General features: G+C 45.7%; 1 protein-coding gene across 1 annotated transcript in view; it reads left to right on the forward strand.

Annotated features, from left to right (window-relative positions):
- LOC143382734 (E3 ubiquitin-protein ligase RNF213-like) overlaps positions 1–13,044 on the forward strand; it is a 108,568-nt gene extending 95,524 nt beyond the window's left edge. Inside the window, exons 55-67 of the mRNA XM_076836931.2 lie at positions 227–386; positions 1,009–1,189; positions 2,224–2,315; positions 2,875–3,126; positions 5,967–6,102; positions 6,445–6,528; positions 6,816–6,996; positions 7,221–7,422; positions 8,586–8,663; positions 9,215–9,409; positions 9,842–9,931; positions 10,016–10,194; positions 12,266–13,044. Of these exons, the coding sequence (XP_076693046.2) occupies positions 227–386; positions 1,009–1,189; positions 2,224–2,315; positions 2,875–3,126; positions 5,967–6,102; positions 6,445–6,528; positions 6,816–6,996; positions 7,221–7,422; positions 8,586–8,663; positions 9,215–9,409; positions 9,842–9,931; positions 10,016–10,194; positions 12,266–12,419 (1,984 nt within the window). The 3' untranslated portion in view covers positions 12,420–13,044. The remainder of the gene's footprint in view (positions 1–226; positions 387–1,008; positions 1,190–2,223; positions 2,316–2,874; positions 3,127–5,966; positions 6,103–6,444; positions 6,529–6,815; positions 6,997–7,220; positions 7,423–8,585; positions 8,664–9,214; positions 9,410–9,841; positions 9,932–10,015; positions 10,195–12,265) is intronic.
- Positions 13,045–27,589: the final 14,545 nt, after the last annotated feature.

Consider the following 27,589-nt stretch of genomic DNA (forward strand, 5'->3'; position numbering starts at 1 on the left):
ATGTGGCTCAGTGGTCTAGTGCCCCCAAAAAAGTGGGGGCTGGGAATGTGGCTCAATGGTTGAGCCCCTGGGTTCAATCCCCAATACCATTACCAAAACCAAAAAAACAAGAAAAAAAAAAAAAAACAACAAAACTGGGAACCTAGTCATTAAGATGTGAGGCCCCTGGAGCTGAGTAGAAACAGACATCTCTAGTTTTCACCCTGTTTCCTCTCATCCTTTCCAGAGACAGCACAGACAGAACCAAGACTGGCCATGTGCTGGGCCACCCGCAACCCAGAGATGTCGTAGTAGTGTCTGACCGAGACCTGTCCCCAGTCATCTTCATTCTCATGCGCCTACTCACTCATCTGGCTATGCTTTTGGGAGCCACTCAAAATCCCGAGGTATAAGATGCTACCGCTAGACTCTCTTATGTTGCTATAGGAAGAACCTGCTGTGTTTGCATCCAGTCCTTTTGTCTACAAAGTCCTAGCCACCTCGGGATTTTCCACAGAGTAATGCCAAAGTTATAGATCCTATTTTTCCCCTCTGGGGCATATGATGCAATGGGGGAACTACTCCTCAGATTATGGAAAATCCTCTTCATTTTTTTAATTTTTAAAGTCTGTTTTAACAGACACAAAACAATTACACGTTTGTTACAGTGTGACATCTTAGCATGTGTATACAATGCAACAATCAGATCATAAAGTCTACTCAGAGTATACAACTCTGTCCATGCCCACACCTGGGCATGGGGAGGTGGTGGGACCGTCACCTACACCCTTGTGGTGGCTGCAGGTGGTGCAGGGCAGCATTCCCTGCTGCATGGGATGACATCAGAGCCAGCAATCTCTGGCTCCACTCACCTGCCTCCCTTCCTCTGCTGCCTGCGTCATGCTGAGAGCACCCAGACCTCACCTGGAAACCACCCTCTCCCCAGTGCTGGTGCTTCGCTCCCTTGGTTTCTCACTGTGTCCTCTACACACTGATCTCACTACACATCTTGTCCCGTTGCCCTCACAGGCTGTGATAAACATCATCAAGCCTCCAGTGAGGGACCCTAAAGGATTCCTGCAGCAGCACATCCGGAGAGACTTGGAGCAGTTGACAAAGACGCTGGGGAAGAGTGCCGACGAGACCACCCATGTGGTCCACCTCATGCTGCGCTGCCTTCTCAAAGAGCAGCACCCACTCCCTGACCGGAGTAAGCAAGGGACGTGGGCTGGGCATAGCTGCCAAGAGGCCAGGCTCCCTCAATGGCATGACAGGAGTGGGAGCAAGCGCTCTGCTCTCCTTGCGGGGGCTGGAGGGGCTGCTGCGCTCCTCCACACACCACCTGCCTGGCTGGGGCCTGCAGCACTGATACCTGGAGCTTGTGCATGCACCATTAACCTGTGCCCTGGGAGCACGTGGCACCCCAGCAGGTGACATGTCCCACTTCTGCTTTCCAGAGATGTCACACTTGTACCCTGACCTAATATGTACATGTACACAAGTTGTTACATAAACAAAGGAAGCTATAAAACACTGTCTGCTGAGCTAACTCTTCTACTCTAAACATTTAAATCCAGGCCAAAAGCAAAGGTCTGTGAGGGGACTCTGTAAGTGGTTATCTGAGTGGCATTAGAAGGGATTTCAGTTTCTTCTTGCTTACTTGCAAAAATCTTTTAAAACAATCATTGTACCATTGTAGAACAATGTTATTTAAAAGCATACAGATAATAACAGTAGCAATAAAATGTCTGTTACCACCACCAGAGAATCTGTTCCACTTCAGGGGTGTCTTCAGAAACAAGCATTAGCATGTCCTTCCCATCTTAGCAACACTGATTTTGCCGAGCACCTCTTGTTCTGGTGTGGCTTCCACAGCGCATGGACTCGGGAGCCCTAACCTGCTGCCAGCTCCCCAGGACCACCTTTGCCTACAGGCCTGGGGGCAGCAGTGAGGTGGCTCTGGGTAGTTGTCAGCATTGCTGTGCCCTAGGCTTTTGAGTTCATGTCCTGTCCTTAGCCATTTGTTTAAAATACTTTCAAGGCCACAGCTGTGGGCTGGAGGGTTATCAGAGACTAAAGTGTCTTCACAAGGCCTGGAGCCTGGTGTTGACACTACCTGGTGAACTTAGGAAGTCATTACCCCAAAAGGAGGACTATCTCTATTAACATTATTCAGTGTTTACTGTATAGAGAGCGCTGCTTTTTGTTTGTTGGGTAACAGACACATTTTGATTTTTTTTGTAGGACATTTAAATTTTGATGCAAAATTGTCAAAAAAAGGACATAGAAACAATTGGGAAAAACATGTGGAAGCTCTTCTTCTACCTGAACTGGAGGTAAGGGGTGAGTGGTGACCACTTCTTAGCCCTCTGTCCAGGAGGGGGTCCCATTCATCTGTGAGCACTGTTGGCCCACTGTCCTCAGGAGGGCTGTCAGAGGCCTCACCTGGAGAAACCCTCCTTCTGCTATCCCCCTCCTGCACTAGTCTTAGGTAAGGCCGAGGATTATCAGAAGTTCCCATAGGGCAGATGGCAGCCTGCTCCACTGCTTTTTATAGCAGGATGTGAAAGTAAGAGGCAGAGACCCTCCAGAAATGCATCGACAATCTCTCTGGATTCATGACTGCTCTGCTGAGAACATCACAGAGCTGACTATCCACAGCAGGACAGGGAAGTCAGGAAGCAAAAGGGCAGTGAAATAAAGGCCCCGAGTCTCACTCTGTTTGTGGAGGCAAAAGCCCTATGAACAAGGAACCCCCCAATCAGTGAAAGATGGCAAAAGCAAGCATCCGGGTTGTGCAGGCAGATTCCTAAGGAGCTACCGTGGGTCCAAGAGCTGCCTGGTTGTCTGTGACAATGACTCACTTGCAGAATGCTGTGTCATTTCTTTATCCAGCATCTAGATAAGACCCTGCTGACTGTGGGCGCACTCATCAGCCAGGATGAGCGCATCAGCTCTAGCCCTGTGGCCAAAATAATATATGGCGACCCAGCAAGCTTCTTGCCCCAGCTGCCCCAGAAAAGTGTGGCTCATTGCTCAAAGATTTGGAGCTGCAGGAAGAAGATCACAGTCGAGTACCTCCAGCACGTTGTGGAGCAGAAGAACGGCAAGGAGATGGTGCCCGTGCTCTGGCAGTTCCTGCAGAAGGTGTGTCTGCTTCATGGGCTGCCCCCTTTTCCTGGTAGACTTCCCCTGAGGAATGGGAGGCTCTGTGCCTGGGTTCAAAGTCATCATTCCTGGAGGCAGAATCCTAAGCAACCCCATCAGCACTGTGATTCTGAATGCAATGCCTGTTTCAGGAGTCTTAGGGAAGAGAGCAAAGGTCTTAAGACACATCTGCTGAAGTCACAGGAGTAATATGCACATTACATAGTGCACATTGAGGTTAGCAGTGATCTCTAGGAAGGCCAGGAGAGACCACACTGGTTACTCGACTGTGATACCTTGTGTTCATCCCCAGAAGCTGAGTAGGCGGTCACCAGAAGTGCCTGCTGAACAGTCAAAAATGTACACCAAGGGGCTGGGGTTGTGGCTCAGCCATAGAGCTCTTGCCTAGCGCATGCGAGGCACTGGGTTCAATCCTCAGTACCACATAAAAATGAATAAATAAAATAAAGGTATTGTGTCCAATTATAATTGAAAAATATTAAAAACAAAGAATGCACACCAAAACCAAACCAGAGCCCTCCCTGTGCCCTGCAGGTGGGAGGCAGTGTGCTGCATGATGGGGCTGTAGGGTGTAGAGTCACACCTGCCAGACTCAGAAACCATCCCCAGCTTTCACCCACTTGAGCTCTCCTGGGCCACAGTAGAGGTTCACACCACCTCCTTCATGGACCAGTACCACAGCTGGCAGGGAGCAGAATGATTGGGGAACATCTGGTGCTCACACTAGGAAGGACTTCATGTTAGTGTTGTGATCTCTTAGTAAGACACGGTCTTATTTGAGTGAGGATGCTGGATCCTGGCCCTTCAGAACAAAACCCCAAATCACATCAGCTACCACTGCAGTAGGCCTTGGTCTTTCCTTTCAGCAGTCTGACACCCAACTGTGGGCTCAAGAGTCAATTTTTAAAAAATTTTTCTCAAATGACTTATTTTTTTAATTCATTAGTTGTATACATAATGGGAATTGGTGTGAAATTTCCATGTATGCATATAGCATGCATTGATCTTGTCTTTGTGTCTGGCTTGTTTCACTTAACATAATATCATCTAGTTCTATCCATTTTGCTGAAAATGTCAGGAGTTCATTTTTCTTATAGCTGAATCATATTCTATTATGTATTTAAACCACATCTTCTTTATGCATTCATCTGCTGATGGCCTGTAGGCTGATTCTGTGTCTTATTGTGAATGGTGCCACATAAACATGAGCATGCAGTACCTCTTTGATACCTGATTTCCTTTGGAGTGGGATAGTTGGATCACATGGTAGATCTGTTTTTAGTTTGATGAACCTCCACACTGTTCTCTATTATGAGGTATTAATTAACAGTTGTACCCTAAGCATGAAGAGCACCATCCAACAGTAAGGTGTCTTGGTTGGAATAAAAGTTGGAAGAATGAGAAAGCAGCAGCAGATAGAAGCTCCATTCTTCTTGAATGGTTTCTTGATTGCTGCTGTAATCGCCTGAGGATATCAGACTCTCGCTCCTTCACTCTTCCAAAGTGGACTCTGCCAGTGATGGATTGTCCAGGGAGTTTCCAGAAGTCTTTGGTATTGGACTGTGGTAGCAACATCAATCCCTCTTGTTCTGAGGCTTCTGCTTCTTGGACTGCAATGGTTCCTCCAGCTCCCCAGCCTGCAGATGGCCATTGTGGACTACCCAGCTTTGGGTTGTATAAGACATTCTAATAAATCCCCTTTTGATAACCATAAAAAAAAAAACAGTTGTACCAGAAATATATTAGATTTCCTTTTTCTCTTCATCTATGCTAGCATTTATTATTTTATGTTTGGGTTCATCTATTTTTGGGTGTGGGGGACTAGTGGAAATTGAACCCAGGGCCTTTTTGGGCTTCCTAAGCAAGCAATGCTCTACTTCTGAGCTACAGCCCCCATTTCCTGCTTTTTTGTTTGTTTGTTTGTTTGTTTAAGACAAGATCTCACTAAATTGCCTAGACTAACCTAGAACTTGCTGAGGCTGGCCTTAAACTTGTGATCCTCCTGCCTAAGGCTCCCAAGTAGCTGGGATTGCACACCTATCTTATTGTTTTTTTTTTAATAAGAGTCATTCTAACTATGGTAGGATGGCATCTCATTGTAGTTTTGATTTGCATTTCCTTGATGGCTATTATATTGAGCATTTTTTCATATATTTGTTAACCACTTATATTTCTTCTTTTGAGAATTGTCTATTCAGATCATTTGTTCATGTTTAAATTGGATTACTTTGATTTTTAAAAAATTTTCGAGTTATATATTCTGGGTATTTGCCTGCTGTCAGGTGAAGAGTTGGCAGCTATTTCTCCCATTCTGTTAGGTTGTCCCTTCAGTCTGTTGGTTGTTTCCTTTGCTGTGCAGAAACTTTTTAGTTTGATATGATCCCATTTGTCATTTTGCTCTTACTTCCTTTGGTTTGGGGGTCCTATCCAGAAACCCATCACCTGTGCCAATGTCTTGGAGTGTTTCCCCCATTTTTCTGCTGATAGCTTCAGAGGTCAAAGCTTACATCTGGGTCTTTTGTCATCTAGAGTTGATTCTTGTGCAAACTGAGAGATGGGGCCCAGCTCAGTCCTTGAGGCAGCTTTTTATTAGAGGAGGGCGGGGACTTGATCCAGTTCATCCAAATCCCTCACCACTTGGTGAAAGGATGGGACGACCCCTTTCCCATTTGCAAGCTTCAGAGTATAATCATGTAAAACAACCCACTGACCACATTAAACCACACAGAAAGTCCCCAGCCTGCCCTAAAATCTATACACCCCATGTTGTTTCTCAGTTAAATAGAGGAAGTGTTACTGAGCCATCTTCTCTTCTCCAGGAAGCAGAACTGAGACTGGTGAAATTCTTACCTGAGATTTTGGCCCTGCAAAGGGATCTAGTGAAAAAATTCCAGAATGTTCCAGAAGATGAATATTCCTGTTCCATCAGGAGTTTTATTAGCAGTCACAGTTCAGGTATGACTGCTGTCTGCTGCAACCAAAGATCAGGACCATCCATGTTTGGTGGTTCAAAAGGATCATTCAGGCTGGGGCATGAGGATGGGGCTCAGGTCCTAAGGTAGAGAAAGAGGCAAAGGATGCTAAATCCCAGAGATGGCCATGAGCCACTGCTGTGGCTAGAAAGCCCTCAGCCTCTCCAGCTTCTCATACAGCCTCAAACTTGAAACTCAGGCATGCTGCTGAGTGAGGGAAGGTGCAGGGTCAGGTTCTTGGGAGCATGCCTTGTGGTTTGACCCTGGCCAGCGTGGTGGTGGGGATTGTTTCCATGGGGCTCTTACCAAGTGTTGTGTTCAACAGATGGGCTGAGGCAGCTATTCCACAACAGGATCACCACCTTCCTGTCCACGTGGAATGCCCTGAGGTGGTCACTGGAGACCAATGGTAAGTGTCCTCCTCCACGTGGCTCTGCCAGCACCCTGCTGTGTGTGTGTGGCAACGCAACCTGTTGATGGATGTGCTGGGATACATGAATCAACCTCCAAAGTCACCCTCAGTCATCCTGAATCTATAAATATAAAATCAGAAAGGAGTTGGGGGCACTGGAAACTTAACAGCCAGGGCCTAGATCTTTGGACTTGGCTGCCTGTGGCTTCCATTCTCTTCCCCTGCTTCCAGACAAACGCCTGGAGCAACATCCCTTTGCTTAGTAATGACCCTGTCTTTTAAAGGTGAAATCAAGTTACCTAAAGGCTACTGCAACTCTGAGTTGGATCTGGACACAGATTTTAAGGTCATCCTGCCCCGGCGTCGGGGCCTGGGCCTCTGCTCAACTGCATTAGTTAGCTACTTGATTAATCTACATAATGAAATCATCTACACGATGGAGAAGTTCTCCAAGGAAAACAACAGGTACTGCGTATCACCACCCCTGCCACCAAGCTGGGCTGCAGACTCTAGCCAGCAACAGCTCCTGTCCCCTAGATCCTCTCTCAGCCTTCCTCAATAAAGCCCCGTATTTGCACATGGTTTTCACTTGCTTACACTATAAGGGCAGAAGCAGGAGCATATGCCCCAAAGCCCTAGGCCTCACACATCTGCTCTGGACACCAAGACCTGTATCTTGTGTCCCTCAGCTATTCTGTGGATGCCTCAGACGTCACTGACCTGCATGTTGTCAGTTACGAAGTGGAGCGGGACCTGATGCCTCTGATTCTCTCCAACTGCCAGTATCAAGTGGAGCAAGGTGGGGAGACCTCCCAGGAATTTGACCTGGAGAAGATCCAGCAGCAGATCAGCAGCCACTTCCTCCAGGGCAAGCCCCGGCTAACCCTCAAGGTAGGCTGGGCCTTCTGCCAATGCTTTGCTGTAGTTATGAACAGCCCTTGTGAGTTTCAGGGGGAACAGACAAGTGACACCCAGGGTCTTGTCTGTGTTATCTCCTCCCCACTAGTGATCTGTGGTCCCTACTCCTTCTCTGGGCCGGGAGGTGTCCCCAGCTCTCTTCCACATCACCATCACTGTCTGCACCTGTCCCCCAGGGCAGCCTCAAGTCTCAGTGGACTGGGTTTCCACCACAGTTAATGGCACCACCAAGACCTCACTGCTGCCACCCCTTCAGTGGCATATGCAGTCCGTGCCCAGGAACCACCATGCAGAACTTCCCCATTCCCTCGTCCTCTAACTGCCATGGCCTTGGCTTCACTTCAGAGCATTCAGCCGTCAGTCCAGCTGCCCAGTGCCAGCAGCACCACTTCATCTTAGTTTCCTGCCAGAATGCCCCCAGGCGGGGAGCATCAGTGCAGGCACCCCTGGAAAGGGGCAGTCAGGAACCCCCACCCCCAGCCAGTCCACACATGTGGACAGTTACATGGCCTCCACCACACTCCCCCATCTGGCACAGAGGCCCTGTCACCTGGCCCCAGCTCGACCTTCCAGGTGTCTCCAGCCCCTTCCTTCCTTGCTGCATCAAACCCTGTGAACTGCCTCCCGACTCCCTGAACACAGTGGCATTTCTGTACTGTCCCTTACCGTGGCTGCACTCATCCTTCCAGGTCCAGTCAGGTGTCATTCTCAGATGTATTTATTCCTTCATTGTAGTCAGCCTGTCAGTTGTTTGAGCCTAAAGCCATTTTTAATTCATCCTGACAGTGGCTGCCTTGTGCACAGTCTCTGCTCAGTGTTGCTGGATAGATCACAAATATGCACATTCCCATTCCTGTTTCTCCAGCGCTCTTCCTTTCTTGTGGTCGGCAGATACACTATTCTACAGGGCAATATCTGCAAGGTCACTGTAGCCAGGCTAGATTTCTTGTGTTACTGTGTCCAAAGAGTGCTGGTGGAACAGAGTCATCAGAACACAACAAAGTTACATGCCTTGCCCAGGAATATCCTGTCCGGCTTGGTACTTCCACTGAGTCACTGCTGAAGAATACATCTGTCATCAGATGGAAGCCTCCTCTATTTTAATTTCCAAAATTTTTTTTTTCTTTCTCACTTAGGGGATACCCACGCTGGTATACAGACATGACTGGAACTTCGAACATCTCTTTGTGGACATCAAGAACAAAATGGCACAGGTGGTCATGATAAACCCTCACTTGCAGGGTTGTTCCATCCACATACGTAAGGACAGTACAATCTCATCCTGGTGTCTGCTGTGAGCACCAGGCTTTCTGGCTCCCTGAGAAGCTTAGGGAGCCCAGAGCTCAGAGAGGCAAGCAGGATGGCAGATCACCAAACTTTCTTGATGAGAACAGACCAACCCCTTGGGGGTTGTTTTCTCAATGATGATATCATGACCAGATATCAATGTCCAGCAGCAGATCAGCAGCTGCTTCAGGTGCTAAAGGTTACTCCTTCTCCTAAGGTTCTGCTACCGACAAGTGGAGAGGCTCTTGTGCCTCTCCTTGTCCTCAAGGATCATGTGGAGGATTCAGTTAACTTGGGCCCATTTCTGTGCAAAGTCTGAAAGGCTGCGGCACTCAGCATCCCTTCAAGCACAAGCATCAGCTCTTACCATAAGTGCTGGATAGTTGGCCCCGCCTGTGCTGTCAGCTCACAGTTAGGCTCTTACTAAGTAGGAGAAGCAATAGCCTGACCCAAGACTCTGTCCTGATCTTGGTTTCAGAGCCCCCTCCCCAGCTCGGCCATGGGTGCCATCAGTGGAGAGCTTCGGTCCTACAGCGATGTCTGTGAAGCACTGTCTATCATAGAGGTCACTCTGGGCTTTCTAGGCACAGCTGGTGGGGATCCAAATATGCACCTAAATGTGTATGTCCAAGACATCCTGCGAATGAGCGACCAAACAACTCCAGTTTTAAAGGTAGGTCTTGTGTGCTTTTCAAGGAGAATCAGGATCACCTGGTCTTAGTTTCCTGCCAGAATGCCACCACGCAGGAGCCTGGTGCAGGCATCTGTGGAAAGGGGTGGTCAGGAACCCCACCCCTCTCCAGTCCACAGAATTTCAGTGCACACTGGGGACAGGAGAGGCAGGGACGCTCAGTGCTGACCACCTTGTAGAGCAGGATGCACAGGTGACTGAGGACACTGACCACCTGCTCACTGCGTGATACTCACAGTTACAAGCTGCTGCAGGAGGGGGAGACTCTCAGATGTTTCCAAGATGAGACAGGTAGACTCGTGGATGGAAAGGAGATGGCCTCATGATGAAAATAGACAAAATTAGGGAGAAGTTCCCTTGGGTACCACTCAGAGTGAGCCTTCACTCCTACTTGGGACTCTCTTCCTTTTCCAGGCTTTAAGCAGATGTCAGTTAAAACATGCTGTTGCCCTCTGGCAATTCCTCTCTGCTCATAAGTCGGAACAGCTACTGCGACTGAAGAAAGTGAGTCTGCCCTGCCTCTGCCCAGACTGAGGGTGCTGCACCCTGGTCCCAGGCTTTGATGTTGTACTTGTTCATCTTTTTTAGGATCCCTTTTGGGAAATCAGTTCTAGGTACAAAGCAGACCTCAGCCCAGAAATTGCTAAGCTCCTCAGCACCTTCCTGAATCACACAGACCTAGATACTTTCCTCATGGAGCTTCATGAGCTGATGGTGTTGAAACTAAGAAACACCCAGGCCCAGGACAGCTTCAACCCTGAATGGAGGTAGGGTGTGCACACCTAGAATGTTTGGCATCCCCCTTGACATGAAGGTAGTTCCACCTTACCACAGGACCCTCTGTCTACTGTTCTCCATCACCAGAGCAACTGAGAACTTATTTCTTTGGTTTTAATCTTTTGGGGACTTCTAAAAGATAACTGTGAAATCATATATGCTCATTATAACAAGTAGACCTAACTATGTCAAAGAAGTATGCATTTTAGATTAGGTAGATTAAGCTACGCCAATGTGTGAAACCTGAAATATCCCAAATTATGTGAATTTTACATTTGTGTCAATCTAATGGCCAAAAAATGGTGTCTTGTTTTCCTACCTACTTCTGTGTCTGGGCACATTTTTAAATCTATCACCATTTGTTTATCATCCTCTGAAATACCTCTTGGTAGCTTCTGGTTATTGGGCAGAGCAGTTGATCCGTTTTTTTGTTCTTTCTTTCTTGTTTTTTTTTTAGTACCAGAGATTGAACCCATGGTTACTTAGCTACTGAGCTGCATCCCAAGGTCTTTTTATTTTTTAATTTGAGATAGGACCTCACCATTGCTAAGGCTGGTCTCAACTATGTGATCCTCCTAACTTAGCCTCCTGAGTTGCTGAAATTGCAGGCATATGCCACCGCCCCTAACCAGTTTATCCCTTTAAATTTTTTTTTTTTTTAGTTGTAGATGGACACAATATCTTTATTTATTTATTCTTTTTTTTGGTTGTTCAAAACATTACAAAGCTCTTGACATATCATATTTCATACATTTGATTCAAGTGGGTTATGAACTCCCATTTTTACCCCGTATACTGATTGTATTATTTATTCTTATATGGTGCTAAGAATCAAACTCAGGGCCTCATGCATGCAAGGCAAGCACTCTATCACTGAGCCACAACTCCAGCCCTTATCTTGCTCTTTTTAAAAAATATTTATTTTAAAGTTGTAGATGGACACAATATGTTTATTTTATTTATTTATATGTGGTGCTGAGAATCAAACCCAGGTGAGTGCTCTACCCAGCCCCTTTATCTCTTTTTTAATGATTTGTAAAAAGCTCTTTGTATAGAATAGATTATTTCCTTTGATCTACATGTTACAATTGATAGAAGTAAGAAATCAATTGATAGGATTTTTTCATAAAGCCTCTGTGGGGCAGGGTGCAGTGGTGTGTGTCTGTAATCTTAGGAGCTCAGGAGGATTTTAAGCTCAAAGCCAGCCTCAGCAACTTAGCAAGGCCCTAAGCAACTCAGCAAGGCCCTATCTCTAAATAAAATATTGAAAAGGGGTGGAGATGTGGGCTGGGATTGTAGCTCAGTGGTGGAGCACTTGCCTAGCATGTGTGGGGCACTGGGGTCGCTCCTTAGCATCACATATAAATAAACAAATTAAAGCTATTGCATTTATCTACAACTAAAAATATATTTCTTTTAAAGTGTGAGGGGTGGGTGGGGATGTGGCACAGTGGCTAAGCACCCCTGGGTTTAATCCCCAGTACTTCCCCTGCCCCCCAAAAAAATCTGCCACAGGGACATACTTCCTTATCACATCCCAGGGTGCTAAGCCATACTGTTTTCTCCTGCTGCTTTTATAGTTCTACATTGCACATTTCTTTCATTAGTCAGTTCACTTTTATGTGTGCTATGAGGCAGGTATTTCACTTGGCTGGCTTTCTGGATGGACAGTCAGGCTACATTTGCTGTTTCTGCCCTCAGGCCGCATGGCACATGCCTGTACAGTAAAGTTCCCCTTCCTAGAGAATTTGCAACCTTTGGTAAGATAAACCATGAGAGGGAACACCTTCCTTTTTCTGAGTGGCAAAGCTTTGTTTCTGATGCAGCCAGACAGGCCCATCAGTGGAGTGCCTGAAATGGCCTAGCTGAGCATCATCGAGGAAGCTCCACCCCCCAGTAGCCCTGAGCCTAGGACTCCAGGTCCAGCTCAGGAACTGGGCAGCTGGCTGACCTGAAGCTGACCCTAAGTATTTCTGGTCTTAGCACCCCAGTCCTATAAAGAGTGAGAGCTGATAGACTCCTGAATGCTCTAAACACTGTCTCTTGTGCCTGATTTTGCAGCCTGAGGGACACTCTGGTGAGTTACATGGAAACCAAAGAGAGTGAAGTTCTTCCAGAAATGGAATCCCAGTTCCCAGAAGAGATACTGCTGGCCAGCTGCATCTCTGTATGGAAAGTGGCAGTTGCATGGAAACAGGACCGGCAAGCAAAATAGGACTCTCTACTCTATCCCTTTATGTGGTGGGGACATAGCTCCCCTCCCCTCCACTGTGCCTCAAGGGCACCTGGAAAGACAGTGTTGGCATAGCACTGAATTCAAGGCCAGCATGCACTGTGCCAGCTGATGGATTTTTTTTAACTTTTTATTGATTTTACTTTTTTTTTTTAGATACACAACAGCGAAGTGTATTACAATTCTTATTACACATATAGAGCACAAATTTTCATACCTTTGTATAAAGTATGTTCACGCCATTTTATGTCTATATACATGTACTTTTGTTGCATTACAATTCTTATTATACATAATCACCACATTTTTTTCATATCTCTGTTTGTATATAAAGTAGGTTGACACCCAATTCATGTCTTCATACATGTACTTTGGATAATGATGTCCATCACATTCCACCATCCTTGCTAATCTCCTGCTTCCTCCCTCCCCCTCCCTCCCCTCTGCCCTATCTAGAATTCATCTATTTGTCCCATGTTCCCCCTCTCTTCCCCAATATGAGTCAGCCTCCTGATATCAGAGAAAACATTCGGCATTGGTTTTTTTGGGGGAATTAGCTAACTTCACTTAGCATTATCTTCTCCAATGCCATCCATTTACCTGCAAATGCCATGATTTTATTCTCTTTTATTGCTGAGTAAAATTCCATTGTGTATATATGCCACATTATTTTTATCCATTCATTCACTGAAGGGTATCTAGGTTGACTCCACAGTTTAGCTATTGTGGATTGAGTTGCTATAAACATTGATGTGGCTCTGTCCCTGTAGTATGCTATTTTTAAGTTCCTTGGGTATAGACTGAGGAGTGGGATAGCTGGGTCAAATGATGATTCCATTCCCAGATTTCCAAGGAATCTCCATACTGCTTTCCATATTGGCTGCACCAATTTGCAGTTCCACCAGCAATGTATGAGTGTACCTTTTCCCCCACATCCTCACCAACACTTATTGTTATTTGTCTTCATAATAGTTGCCATTCCAACTGGTGTGAGATGATATCTTAGAGTAATTTTGATTTGCATTACTCTGATTGCTAGAGATGATAAGCATTTTTTCATGTATTTATTGATCGATTATATATCCTCTTCTGAGAAGTGTCTTTTCAGGTCCTTGGCCCATTTGTTGATTGGGTTATTTGTTTTTATGGTGCTTAGCTTTTTGAGTTCTTTATATATCCTAGAGAATAGTGCTCTATCTGATGTATGAGGGGTAAAAATTTTCTCCCAGGAAGTAGACTTCTTTGTTCACCTCACAGATTGTTGCTTTTGCTGAGAAGAAATTTTTTTAGTTTGATTCCATCCTATTTATTGATTCTTGGTTTTAATTCTTGTGCTATAGGAGTCTTATTAAGGAAGTTGGGCCCTAATCCCACATGATGAAGATTAGAACCTACTTTTTCTTCTATTAGACGCAGAGTCTCTGGTTTAATTCCTAGGTCCTTGATCCATTTTGAGTTAAGTTTTGTGCATGGTGAGAGATAGGGGTTTAATTTCATTAAAACTGCAAATGGATTTCCAGTTTTCCCAACACTATTTGTTGAAGAGGCTCTTTTCTCCAGTGCATGTTTTTGGTACCTTTGTCTAATATAAGATAATTGTAATTTTGGGGTTAATTTCTGTGTCCTCCATTCTGTACCATTGGTCTACCAGTCTATTTTGGTGCCAGTACCATGCTGTTTTGTTACTATTGCCCTGTAGTATAGTTTAAGGTCTGGTATAGTGATGCCACCTGCTTCACTCTTCCTGCTAAGGATTGCTTTAGCTATTCTGGATCTCTTATTTTTCCAGATGAATTTCATGATTTATTTTTCTATTTCTATTAGGAATTCCATTGTGATTTTGTTCAGAATTGCATTAAATCTGTATAGTGCTTTTGGTACTATGGTCATATTAATAATATTAATTCTGCCTATCCAAGAGCAAGATAGATGTTTCTATCTTCTAAGGTCTTCTTTGATTTCTCTCTTTAGGGTTCTGTAGTTTTCTTTGTATAGATCTTTCACCTCTTTCATTAAGTTGATTCCTAAATATCTTATTTTTTTTTTTTGAGGTTATTGTGAATGGGGTAGTTTTCCTCATTTCCTTCTCAGAAGTATTGTCAGTGATATACAGAAATGCCTCTGATTTATGGATGTTGATTTTATATCCTGCTACTTTGCTGAATTCATTTACTAGTTCTAAAAGTTTTCTGATGGAGTTTTTTGGGCCTTCTAGGTATAGAATCATATCATCAGTAAATAGTGCTAATTTAAGTTCTTCTTTTCCTATACATATCCCTTTAATTTCTTTCATCTAATTGCTCTGGCCAGTGTTTCAAGAACTATGTTGAATAGAAGTGGTGAAAGAGGGCATCTCTGTCTTGTTCCAGTTTTTAGAGGGAATGCCTTCAATTTTTCTCCATTTAGAATGATGTTGTTCTGAGGCTTAGCGTAGATAGCCTTTACGATGTTGAGATATGTTCCTGTTATCCCTAGTTTTTCTAGTATGTTGAATATAAAGGAGTGCTATATTTTGTCAAATGCTTTTTCTATGTCTATTGAGATGATCACATGCTTCTTATCTTTAAGTCTATTGATGTGGTGAATTACATTTATTGATTTCCATATTATGAGCCAACCTTGTATCCCTAGGGTGAATCCACTTGATGATGGTGCACAGTCTTTTTGATGTTTTTCTATTCGATTTGCCAGAATTTTGCAAATAGAATAGAAAAACATCAAATTTTTGCATCTATGTTCATTAGAGATATTGGTCTGAAGTTTTCTTTCTTTGATGTGTCTTTGCCTGGTTTTGAGACCAGGGTGATATTGGCCTGATAAAATGAGTTTGGAATTACTGCCTCTTTTTCTCTTTCCTGCAATAAATTGAAGAGTAGTTGTATTGGTTTTTCTTTAAAGATCTTGTAGAATTTGGCTGTGTATCCATCTGGTCCTGGACTTTTCTTGGTTGGTAAGCTTTTAATGGTTTCTTCTATGTCCTCACTTGATATTGGTCTGTTTAAATTGTGTATATCTTCCTGACTCAATCTGGGCAAATTGTATGACTTAATAAATTTGTCAATGCCTTCAATGTCTTCTATCTTATTGGAGTATAAGATTTCAAAATAATTTCTAATTATCCTCTGTATTTCTGTAGTGTCTGTTGTGATATTAACTTTTTCATCATGTATACTGGTAATTTTTGTTCTCTCTTTCCTTCTCTTCATTAGTGTGGCTAAGAGTCTGTCAATTTTATTTATGTTTTCAAAGAACCAACTTTTTGTTTTGTCAATTTTTTTAATTGTTTCTTTTGTTTCGATTTCATTGATTTCAGCTCTAATTTTAATTATTTCTTGCCTTCTACTGCTTTTACTACTGGTTTGTTCTTCTTTTTCTAGGGCTTTGAGATGTAATATGAGGTCATTTATTTGTTGACATTTTCTTCTTTTAAGGAAGGAACTCCATGCAATGAATATTCCTCTTAGTATTGCTTTCACAGTGTCCCAGAGATTTCTATATGTTGTGTCTATGTTCTCATTTACTTCTAGGAATTTTTTAATCTCCTCCTTGATGTCTTCTGTGACCCATTGTTCATTCAGTATCATATTGTTTAGTGTCCAGGTGATGGAAAAATTTTTATGTTTTATTTTGTCATTGATTTACAATTTCATTCCATTATGATCTGATAAAATGCATGGTAGTATCTCTACTTTTTTGTATTTGCTAAGAGTTGCTTTTTGGCATAGGATATTGTCTATTTTAGAGAAGGACCCATGTGCTACTGAGAAAAAACTGTATCTGCTTGATGCAGGTTGAAGTATTGTATTTATGTCAGTTAAGTGTAAGTTATTAATTGTGTTATTATTGAGTTCTGTAGTTTCTTTATTCAACTTTTGTTTGGAAGATCTATCCAGTGGCTAGAGAGGTGTGTTAAAGTCACCCAAGATTATTGTTTTGTGGTCAATTTGACTCTTGAACTTGAGAAGAGTTTTTTTGATGAACCATTGTTTGGGACATACATATTTATGATTGTTATGTCTTATTGGTGTATGCTTCCCTTAATCAGTTTGTAATGTCCATCTTTATCCCTTTTGATTAACCTTGGCTTGAAGTCTACTTTATTTTATATGAGTATGGAAACCCCTGCTTGCTTTCACAGTCTATGTGAGTGGTATGATTATTTGGAACCTTTCAACTTTAGTCTGTGTATGTCTTTTCCTATCACATGAGTCTCCTGGAGACAGCATATTGTTGGATCGTTTTTTTAATCCAATTTGCTAGCTTGTCTTTTGATTGGTGAGTTTAAGCCATTAACATTTAGGGTTACTATTGAGACATGGTTTGTATTTCCAGCCATATTTGTTTATTTTTGTTATTTAACTTGAATTAGTTTTCCTCTTCAATTAGTTTTTCCTTTACTGTACTACCTCCCTCTGTTGATTTCCATTACTGTTTTTCATTTCCTCTTCATGAAATATTTGGCCAAGGATGTTTTGTAGTGCTGGTTTTCTAGCTATAAATTCTTTTATTTTTTGTTTATTGTGGAAGGGTTTTATTTCATCTTCAAATATAAAGTTTAATTTTGCTGGATACAAGATTCTTGGTTGGCATCCATTATCTTTCAGAGCTTGATATATGTTCCAGGATCTTCTAGCCTTCAGGGTCTGTGTTGAAAAATCTGCTATTATCTTAATTGGTTTTCCCTTATATGCAATCTGATTCCTTTCTCTTGTGGCTTTTAAAATTCTCTCCTTATTCTGTATGTTGGGCATTTTCATTATAATGTGCCTTGGTAAGGGTCTGTTGTGATTGTGTACATCTGGCATCCTGTAGGCTTTTTGAATTTGCATTTCCAATTCATTCTTCATGTTTGGAAAGTTTTCTGATATTATTTCATTGAATAGATTGTTCGTTCCTTTCGTTTGGACCTCTATGCCTTTCTGTTTCCCAATAATTCTTAAATTTGCTCTTTTTTATGCTAGCCCATATTTCTTGGATGTTCTGTTCATGGTTTCTTATCATTTTTGCTGTGTGGTCTACTTTCTTTTCAAGATTATTTATTTGATCTTCATTGTCTGATGTCCTATCTTCTAAGTAGGCTACTCTGTTGGTGTTGCTTTCATTTGAGTTTTTAATTTGGTTTATTATTTCTTTAATTTCAAAGATTTTATTTTTTTTTTGGTATAACCTCTATCTCCTTGTTGAGGTGATCTTTTGCTTCTTAGATTTGTTTATGTAGCTTATTGGCAAAGTGATATTTCACTGCCTGTAATTGTTCTCTTATATCTTCTTTGAGATCCCAAAACATTTTAACCATGTGTATCCTGAAATCTTTCTCTGTCATTTTTTCTGCTATAGCTACCATTTCTTCTAATGTTGTATTTTCTTGATTTGTTGGTGGTACTTTCTTCCCTTGTCTTTTCATGTTGCTCATGTGTCTTCCTTTCCAACTCTGTGGATATGGTGTGTTATTGTTTTTACTCTATAGATTTGTAGTGTTCTTGTAGGGTTCCAAGATCTCTCTTTTGTGGGGAAAGACAACGTTTACAGATCCCAGTATCAACAATACATCACCTGCTAAATGACTATAGGATCTGATAGCCACACCCACCACAAAATGGTGATGAAGGTTTTCCAAGATGGAGATGGTTTGTTTCCAGCGCTGCTGATGTGGGGGGAGCTGGGTAATGGCCTTGTGCTGTGGATAGCTAGCAGCCAGGGGACCTGTGTGGGAGCAGTGCACAGTCTGGAGTTCAGTAGAGGTTCTGATAGATGATTCTGCTAAGCCGCTTCTGAGCTGTGCATGGGCTAGAACTTTGGGCTTTGGTTCCAGAGACTTACTTGAGCCCAGAGGTTCTGATTTCTGCACAGGTGGTCGCAGTGCTGATCGATGGATTTTTTGAGAGCCATGCTGTTTCTGGAACACATGCAGATTCCAGAACTTTCATGTTAAGTTATGAATATCAAGTAATGAGAAGATCAGTTACTTAAAACTGGTAATCAACCACCTTCCTGTGCATTCAAGGAGCAACAGAAATGAAGAGTCACAATAGGGGTCACTCCCAGCAATGACCTCTGTCAGGCCTGCAGCCTCTTCCTTGTGCTTCCTCACATTGCCACACAGAGGCAGAATGCAGGGGTGTTGGTCTCTTTTCTTCCCTATTCTATTCTGCACACACAGAAGAGAATCTGGTTTTCTTCTCTTTCCCAGTCCCTTAAGTTCTGAGTACTGTGCTCATATTTCTTGGGTTTCAAGATGTGAAAAAAGCACCACACTCTTTGTCTTCTCACTAATATGAGGAAAGCCAGGGCATCTGCACATGTCTTAAGGCCACCAGAACAAAATCCAACCCAGACCCCACTGTAAGTCACTGCCAGATTCCAAAGCATCAGAGCCAACAACTCTGTGAAGAGCACAGGACTTGGGATACTGCTAAGGTTTTGGTTCCCCTGTGAATAAACTGAAGTAGACTAACAGCCAAAGCACCTTTCAGTTCTCATATTTTGAGATTCTAAATGAAAAATTTCAATGTCAGCTTGGATCAAAGGTAGGCTCTTTGAGATGCCATGAGGAGTAAGCAAGTATTCTTGCTGTGACCTCAGCTTCCTGGGTATGTGCATTCTTGGTCCTTTCTTTGATTCTCAACCATGCCATAAACCACTGAGCTTCCGAGCAAGTACAAAAACAGTTCCATTTCTGAAAAAGGGAAAGTAACTTGCCTCGATCATGTGCAGTGTTTTTCATTGTAAGTTTTTTCTTTTTTTGGAACCCACTTTGATATCCTGGACCTCTAGATAAGTTCCTGTTTCTCCCAGCTCAGCATCCATTTGCAGTGAGATCAGGATAGCAGTCACCTACACAATGGAGGCCAATGTGTTTCATTTACATTCCAGATAAATTAGGGACCCAAACAACTTGAAATCTGGCCTGTGTACTTTTGAACTACAGAAATATAAAACTGGGGCAAAGGGCACAGCTCAGTTGTAGAGTGCTTGCCTCACAAGGCCATAGTTTTAACCTATAGCACTGAAAAAAAAAAAAAAAAAAGGTGGTCTGGCATAGGCCCTTTGCACACCTCCAAAGGCAGGTGCAGAAGGAATGATGCACTCCATTTCCATGAATGGTTTTCACAGTATCTGATGAAGGAAGTGCAGTGACAGACCTCAGGTTGTAGCTCCTTTCACAGAACATGTGCTTGCATTTAGTGAGTTGTGATGAACATTCCAGACTATGTAGAGCCCCACCCCCTCCTACTAGAAGCCTGACATGTAGGAGCAGGAGTACTTTGGCCTTAGATGCCTGGGAGTGGGAGTGCAGCTTGCCAGGACCAGCAGTGGCACTCAGACCCAATCTGTTCCTCACTGCCACACCTTCATAGGTGGAATCTGGTGTCAAGTAAATCCTTGGTGTGAGACTTTTTTCCTCCCTTTGGCCTGAGCATTTTTTCCTCACTGTTATGAATTGTTTTTAAATAAGATGTTTTACTTTGTATGCTATGCTTTCAAAGCCTTAACTATCATATTTAGCATGATTTATACAAAAATACACTGGGTAGCATAGGTAAATTTCATTATACTTTTAATGTTATTTTGATAAAATTCAGTTCTGCTGCCAAAGGATCCCTCTCTTTGGGGGCCATGCTACTGTGCATGGCATGTAGACTTCAGCTAGGCTGTGAGAACAGATGCAGGTTTTTGTGGAAATATCCTTGCAGAAGTATTCATGAAGTGGATGGTTCAGAAATGAAGAGCACACTCTAGAATGTGAGATGGTAAACTTCCACTGTCAGAACAACAGCAGAACAGCTTGTCCACAGAAGAAAAAGCCTAAGACTCAGCCATGGGAGGGGTATCTTCTGCTTAAAGGGACATCACTGAAACAGCAAAGCCCCAGCTACCACGGAGTAAGAATGAACTCAGTGAGTCAAGCTGTAGGATGGAGAAGATTTCCTGGTAACAGGAAATAAAGGCAATGAAAGAAATAGAACTTCAAGTCATTGCCCTCAAGCCCTTTCCATCCTTAACACTTAGGAGATTTTGCCACTTGTTAAGGGAGACAGTCATGGGACCCTTCAGCTGTTCCTAGATGTTAAGGCAATTTTGACTTAAGAAACAAACTTCCACTGATGAGCACTGTGAGCAAAACATCAGTTAAAAGGGCCCAGCCAACTTGCCCAAGTTCTGGCATGCCTGCTTGCCCCAGTGTGCACATGCAAAGCATCTCTGATGTGATGCCAGAAGCACCGAGTGAGGATGCCGTGTCAAAGTACACACAGAGAGCTCCATGGGACTCTCAGTGCTCCTGAGGCCTGGAGCTGGGCACCAGTGGTTCAAGCAGCAATTGGCACTCACATCGTGTTCTGCAATGTACGGACCCCTTCAAGTTCACTAAACATATGCTCAAGCATTCGGAATCCTGGGATTTCCAGCTGGAAAAACAAGCATGAGTGCTTTCTCCTAAGAGAAAATGCCAGCAAAACTCTTACCTTCCCTGTAGGGACATGGAGCCTGCTTCCTTCTCAGCCGGTGGAGTGCTTCAGAGAGCCAACTGGAGTGGGCCCTGGGATGCACAACCCTCTCTGCTCTTGAGGCTGCTTTTGCCTGGGGGCTCCACAGTCTGCAGTGTGCTGCCTTTCCCTTCTCATGGCCCCACCAAGGTCATGTTCCTTCCCTATCACTACCTGGCCCCCGAGACGCCATGGAACCTTATCCCCGAGGACAGCTACTTCCTCAGAACCCTAACTTTAACACAACCAGGCTGACACAACTCAGCCCCGAGGGACCTAAGCATAGTCAGGTCTTGGCTCTCCTGTTTGCCAGGTTGGAAAAGACACTTGATTCTTTTTAGCCTCCATTTTCTCACGGACTAAATGCCTCCCAGTTCTGTGGTGAGAAATTAGAGTAGGTAAACAGCAGCACAGTGCCTGGCATGGGGCAGGGTGCTCAAGAAATGGGACACGCCCTCTCCCCAAAGAGAACGTGCCCTGCTTTCAAGGCACTGTTGGTTGTTGGTGCTATGGGAAGTCTTTCCCAAACCTGAGCTAGTTAGTCCAGTCTGATGCAGTGTTCGTTATCATCCTGTCTCCTTGAAGTCTGTATTCAGACTACATGACCTATGCATACCTTTCTGACTTCTCAGAATAGAATGAGTTAAATTACTCATTGCCTTTCGTGACTAACATACATCAGCCTCTTTCCTGTCTCAGGACCCACTGTTCCCTCTGCTCTCTCAAACTGACCCTTCAGGTCCCCTCTAAATACCACCTCTACCTGAGGCCCTTCCTGACCCAAAGCCAGCTCAGGGGTATTATTTTCAGTCAGCACTACTTGCAGCTGCACTATTATTTATTTTTTAGTTGTAATTGGATGCCACACCTTTATTTATTTATTTTTTTAAATTTATGTGGTGTGAGGATCGAACCCACGGCTTCGTACATGCTAGGCAAATGCTTTACCGCTGAGCCATGACCCCAGCCCGCTGCAGCCGCGCTATTTATTCACCCCTCTCTCTCTCCCTGGTGAAGCAACGCGAGGAACCTGCTACTCCAGATCCTAGCACAGCGCCAGGCACAGAGAGCACCGAGTAAATAAATGTCCATTACATTGAGGAGCACGGGGTAAGAGGCAACACCGATCTGGACGTCCAAGACTCCTACTGCACACAAGTTCTCGCCCTCTGGGTGAGGCCTTGCAGCCTGCAAGACTCTGCTGGGAAATGTTCTGCAGCGCCTTAGTGCTGGGCTTAGGAGTGCCACCCAAGCCGACTTAGGCAGCGGCCACAGGAGGTGCGGGCGGGGAGGTGGGGAGGAACGGGGCTGTATCACCCCTTGCAAGCCTGGTGGCCCTCCTGCCCCACCGTTGGCAGGGGCAGGCCGGGTCCTGGGCGTTTGGGAGGGCGCTACTCCAGTGCGCAAGAGGAAACATGGTCCACGCTGGACCCGGGCGGGGCTGATGTCTGTCCTTCCAGGGGGCAAGCCTCCTGGTGGACCGTGACACTCCCAGCGGGACCCTGCCTTCTCAGGTCAGCAGAGGGTCGGGAGCTTGGGGTATCCTTCGTGAAAGGGGACAGTGTCAGCGCCTGTGCCTCCTTGGTGGTTCAGCTTCCCAGAGCCCGAGGTAACCCAGAGGGACAGGCAGGGGCTGAAGACCTGGAGCAAAGTAGTAGAATTTTCTTTCTTTCCTTTTCTCCTTCTTCGCGGTTCTGGGGTCCGAACCCAGGACTTGGCTCAGTGCTGGGCAAGCGCTCTACTACTAAACCACAACCCCAGCCTGCCTTTCCTAGAATTTCATTAACAAGTGAGAAGTGTTTGAAGGGGGAAAAAATAAAAATATAAAGACGAAGGGAATTCTATGACTGCTAAGAACCAAGTCTGATGTTTACCTCCAAGTCTGGTTGTCAGCTTTGGGGTCTCATAGTCTCAGTGACAGGCAGCACACATCCAGAGGTGCCCAAGCTGGAAATCTCTGTCCCTTCCTGGATTCTCCCCTTCCCCTCACATCCTGTCTGATGTCAGCTCAATATTTTCAGCTTTTTCAGTCTTGCTGGAATCTGCCTTCTTGTCTGCCTCCCTTTGGCCCCTTTCCTGTTTGGTCACCATCTCTGCTTCTGTAGGTTACTAAGCCAGCCGGATTGTCATGGGCTCCCCATCCCAAGTCTTTCTTCTTGGTGCCCAGGGCTAGGACAGTGATTGCCTTAAAAAAATAAAAAGTGAGATCATGTCACCATAAGTCCTCTTTACAGTACTTCAGTGTCCTTTCTGTGACCTCAAGGTAAATCAAGTTCACACTTATTGACAGTAGCTTGAAGGCCCTTTGTGATCTGTTCTCTGCTTGGTATGACCCTGTAGGCTGGACTCCCACCACTACCATCCTTCCCACACCCCACTCCCCACACCCATATCCCATTCAGACCAGCTTTGACTCCCTCACACACCATGCTGTGCCTGGCCAGCTCCCGCTTCTCTCTTAGGACCCAGTTTAGACTTGCTTCTTCTAGTAAGCCTCCTCATCCAACAAGTCCAGGAGTGGCCCCCTGCACCCTGGTCTTAGTCCATTTGGGCTACTATAGCAGAATGCCTCAGACCAGGTGCCTTATAAACAGTTCTGAAGGCTGGAAGTCCCAGGGTCCTACTACACATACATTCTCTAGAACCCCATACCTCCCCACCCCCATTTTTGTTATTGAATCCTCCAGATCTCTTGGTGATAGCTCCTAAATCACAATTTCTACTCCTTTTTTGAGGCTGGGTTGGCAACTGAACACACCCAAGAGAACTGATTTCTCTGTTAGCCTAGAGGGTTGGGATTTATCTCTTGGCCATTTTATCAGTAACATGGTAAGAATATTACCTGAAAATAACCCAAAATGCAGAGGGTCCACTCTAATGGTAGACAAGAGAAAGTGATTCTTAGTGAACCCAAGCAGGTTGGGCTGCTGAAATCTACAGTTGATTTTCCACAGGGACATAAGGGGCATCCTGTGTCCCCATAGGTTGATGGTGGTTGCTTAAATTAGAATTTCTCCACACGAGCTCCAAAAACCAGTGAGCAAGAAAGGAAAGCCCCCTCTCATTTCCCATGCCCATGACATAAGAGGAGCCTATTCCAGATGTCACTGTGCCCCCTGGTGGGGAATGAAACAGACCAGCCTGCAAAGTGGCCCAGGCCAGAGAGGCTAAGGAAAAGACGCGGTTGAGAGACTCCACTCTCATGTGCTCTAGGCAGAGGTTGACCTATACGCTCTACCAGGCTATGACCAGACACCCTCTTCCATTGTGGGGTAGGGTCTTTGGGGTTTTAAAACTGTCTGTTTGCCAGAGAAAAGGAGCCCTAAGTAAGGGAGCTGAACTTTAAAAACTCTCTGGGTAGTTGCCAGCCATTCCAGAAAGCCTGGGCCATCTGGGCCCTCTGTCCTCCACACCTCCTGGCAGCATGTGCAAGGGCCTTCAGTCAGTTCATCTGCTGTCCCTGCAGCTCCACACCAGTGTGCACTCCCCTCCTCCCTCGGTGTCTCCAAGTTCTCCTGTCACTGGAAAACCCTATTTTCTCTGATTTCCTAGCTCTGAGGGCATGCCCACCTTTCTAGATGATCAGAGGTCTTTTCATAAAGCCAGTGTTGACACCTCACTGTTAGGGCCTCCAGGAGACCTGGCTTTCCCCTCCCCTCCCTGTGTCCACGCAATGCTGTCTTTGTGCTAGTGCCTTACTGGGCCTTGTCTTTGAGCCTCCAGCGGCCTTGCATGTGGTGGAGGAGTCAGGGTTGACTTACAAGGAGCCCCAGAAGGGCAAGGGGGCAAGCAGGGGTGAGGCTAGCCACCACCCTTAGAAGAGCTCCTGGGAACAGTGGTTGGGTGTATACACACCAGGTCCCAGGTGGGCACCTTTGAAATTGTAACCGGAAGCTCAGTTCTCATCCTCAATGTCAATTCAATAACAAAGACAAAGTCTTGAGAAAAAGGAAGATGTTTTATTGCTTTGCTTGCAAAGGAGAAACCCAAGGGACTCCTGTCCCAGAGCCAGTGATTCTGCCCATCATGGGAAATAGGGATTTTTTAAAGAGGTGATTCAGAGAAAAATGAGATTAGGGAAGAGAGATCGAGGAGGATAAAGGTCAGGGAAAAGAAGTTTTGGAAAATGAAAAAACGTAAGTTTCAAGGCAACAAGGGATATAGTCAAAGCATTAAGTGAACCCCTGTTACAAAATGACATTGCATTCAGTCCTCACCGCCATTTGCAGGGAAGGTTATCTTGCACACCCCATCTCTGGGTGAGGCAGAGAAGGGAGCCATGGGTGGGGCAGAGAGGGGAGATTGGTTGTTGATGGTGAACTGAGCAATAGGGCAGAGCAAATGGAGGCAGGAAGCAGGTGGCCTCCGGCTCCTGCTGACCTGCATGCCTGGTGGCAGGTGGTGTATGAAGAGAGCTGAATGGCCTCCTATGTGACAGGCCTTTTTGGCCTTCCGAGAGTTGCCCTTTCTGGTGGATCTGGTGCAGTTGCTATAGGAGAAGGAGCCAGGCCTCATGCCCCAGACAGGTACTTCCTCCCAGGGGCAGGAAGTGGACCCTCTGCTTTTGCCTGGGGGAGGGAAGGCCCCCTGAAAGCCACTACTACTCACAGTCAGAAAAGAAGAGGGTTTTCTAAAAGCTGGACCCCTGTGGCAGTTACAGCCCAGCCTGAGGAGTGAGGGTCAGCCTAGCTGATGTGATTCCCTGTGGCTCTGTGGGTCCTGTTTCTGGGGGAAAATGGGGGAGCTCCACCACTGAGGTAATCTTGCTCTCCCAAAAGGAAAGGTCAGAGTGGGCACTGGGAGAGACCGGAAGAGGGTATGTCTGACCCCATGCAAGAGCTTCTGCTGCCATCCAGGCTTTGATGGCTCCTTTCTGGACTCATTTTCATCATTGGCAGTGAGACCACAGGACAGATCCCCCACCCAGAGAAGAGCCCCCTTTCACCCCACCTTTACTACCTACCCCTAGTCTTCCCCACAGTACTGTACACTGGCCCATCTCCAGGACCATGGTCCAGTGCCAACCTGGCCACTGTGAAAAGTCATAGGGCCTGAGCTCAGGGAGCCCCCTCACCACTGTCCCTGAGCTGGACAGTCAGGCCTCTGTCCATCATCAGACAGGAGTGCCATTTCCTGCAGATGCAGGGACCTTGGCCCAGGAGGGTGCTGAGGTTGATGGTCATCCTGGCCACTGCCCTTGGACCTCATGGCCCCAAAACCAAAGGGTAAACTTACGTTGACCTGGACACTAGTCCTGGGACCAGCTGGCTGCTCCTGGGCAAGGGCACCCAGGCCATGGGAACATATGCATAGACCTGAGGGCAGCAGCAAAGGGGAGAGGAAGAGGGAAATTGCCAGAAAATGACAGAAAGAACAGGGTGACGTGATGTGAGCATGCTGATTAGGCTGCTGGGCCTGCCCCAACCTCACCCATGAAGTCAGGGCACAGAGGTTCCTGGAGTCTGGGCCCTGAGTTCTCTGCTGGTCTGCAGATGGTGAGATTCTGTTCATCCCCCATCCTGGGCCCATCTCCAGGCTGCATGGCTTAGTGCTGCCCAACCCCACTGCCCCAGTTCACCCTCCTCTGCCCACTGCCAAGCTTTGGGGTGGCCTGATACATTGGTGTCCTCACAAAGCTGCCCTGCACTGGAGTGGCCAGGAAACTCCTACAAGTAGACATGCTGGAGAAGAGTGCCCTGCACAAGGAGAAGGTAGGGAGGCCTGGACAGCCTGGGCCCAGCCAGCAGGTGCCTGGAATGATCCTGGGGATGGGAAGGACAGGTCAGCTACCTCCCGCATACGTCTGTATCCCTGGATCCTGGCCTGGAGTAAAGCACACCTGGTGTTCTCTGGTGCCTCTCTCCACGTAGCCCTGGGTGGTGCATCCCAGCTTGTGGCTTGCAACCCCTGTGCTGTGATTGCCTCTTCCATCTCCACCTCTGTGCTGCTGCTGCACTCATGTAGATTATTGTAGGTTATGTCCCCCAGTCACCCCCATGCCATCCCAGGTGCCAGGCTTTGGACCACTTCTCCTGCCTGTGACTGCATCCACACCCTTTCTCACCCCTGCATCTCCCTCTTCTGGCCCTGCAGCATGCACAGGGGAGGTGACATTAACACGTTGGCTCTTCTATTGCATAGCACATTCTGAGAGCAAAGACCCCATCTGTCCTTTCCTCTGGCAGAGGTGCCTGTGTGGAGCACTCATTCCATAAACATCTGTGGTGGACATAGGGGTCCAGACCCTACCCAGGACAATGTGACCCACACTGGGCCCATACTCTCCCCTCCAGTGGAAAGTGTGGAGGTGATCCACACATGTCCAAGTTCCCAGTAGGGAGGAAGCAGAAGGAAGCTAGTAGCTGAGTCTGCTGCCAGGGTGGCCCTGTGTGCCCTGGCCACTCCTCTACTTACCAGTGCTGTGGTCCCAGGTGAGCTGCTGCCCATTTCAAAGCCCCTGTTATCAGGTCAGATGGAGTCCTTGGGTACACTCAGGGCTGTCTGAGCAGATGGCTTTGCTTGGGTACAGTATCATCCAGGAGAGGTCCCTTCCCTTTCCTGGCTTGTGACTGGGTTTTAAAAAGGAAGAGGCTTGCCTCAGCCCTTCACCAAGAAAAGGTTTTTGCAAGTTTTCTCCCCATTTTCCAGATTCAGCTCCTGCAGGCT

Source organism: Callospermophilus lateralis, chromosome 17, assembly GCF_048772815.1.
Source record: "Callospermophilus lateralis isolate mCalLat2 chromosome 17, mCalLat2.hap1, whole genome shotgun sequence".
NCBI lineage: Eukaryota > Metazoa > Chordata > Mammalia > Rodentia > Sciuridae > Callospermophilus > Callospermophilus lateralis.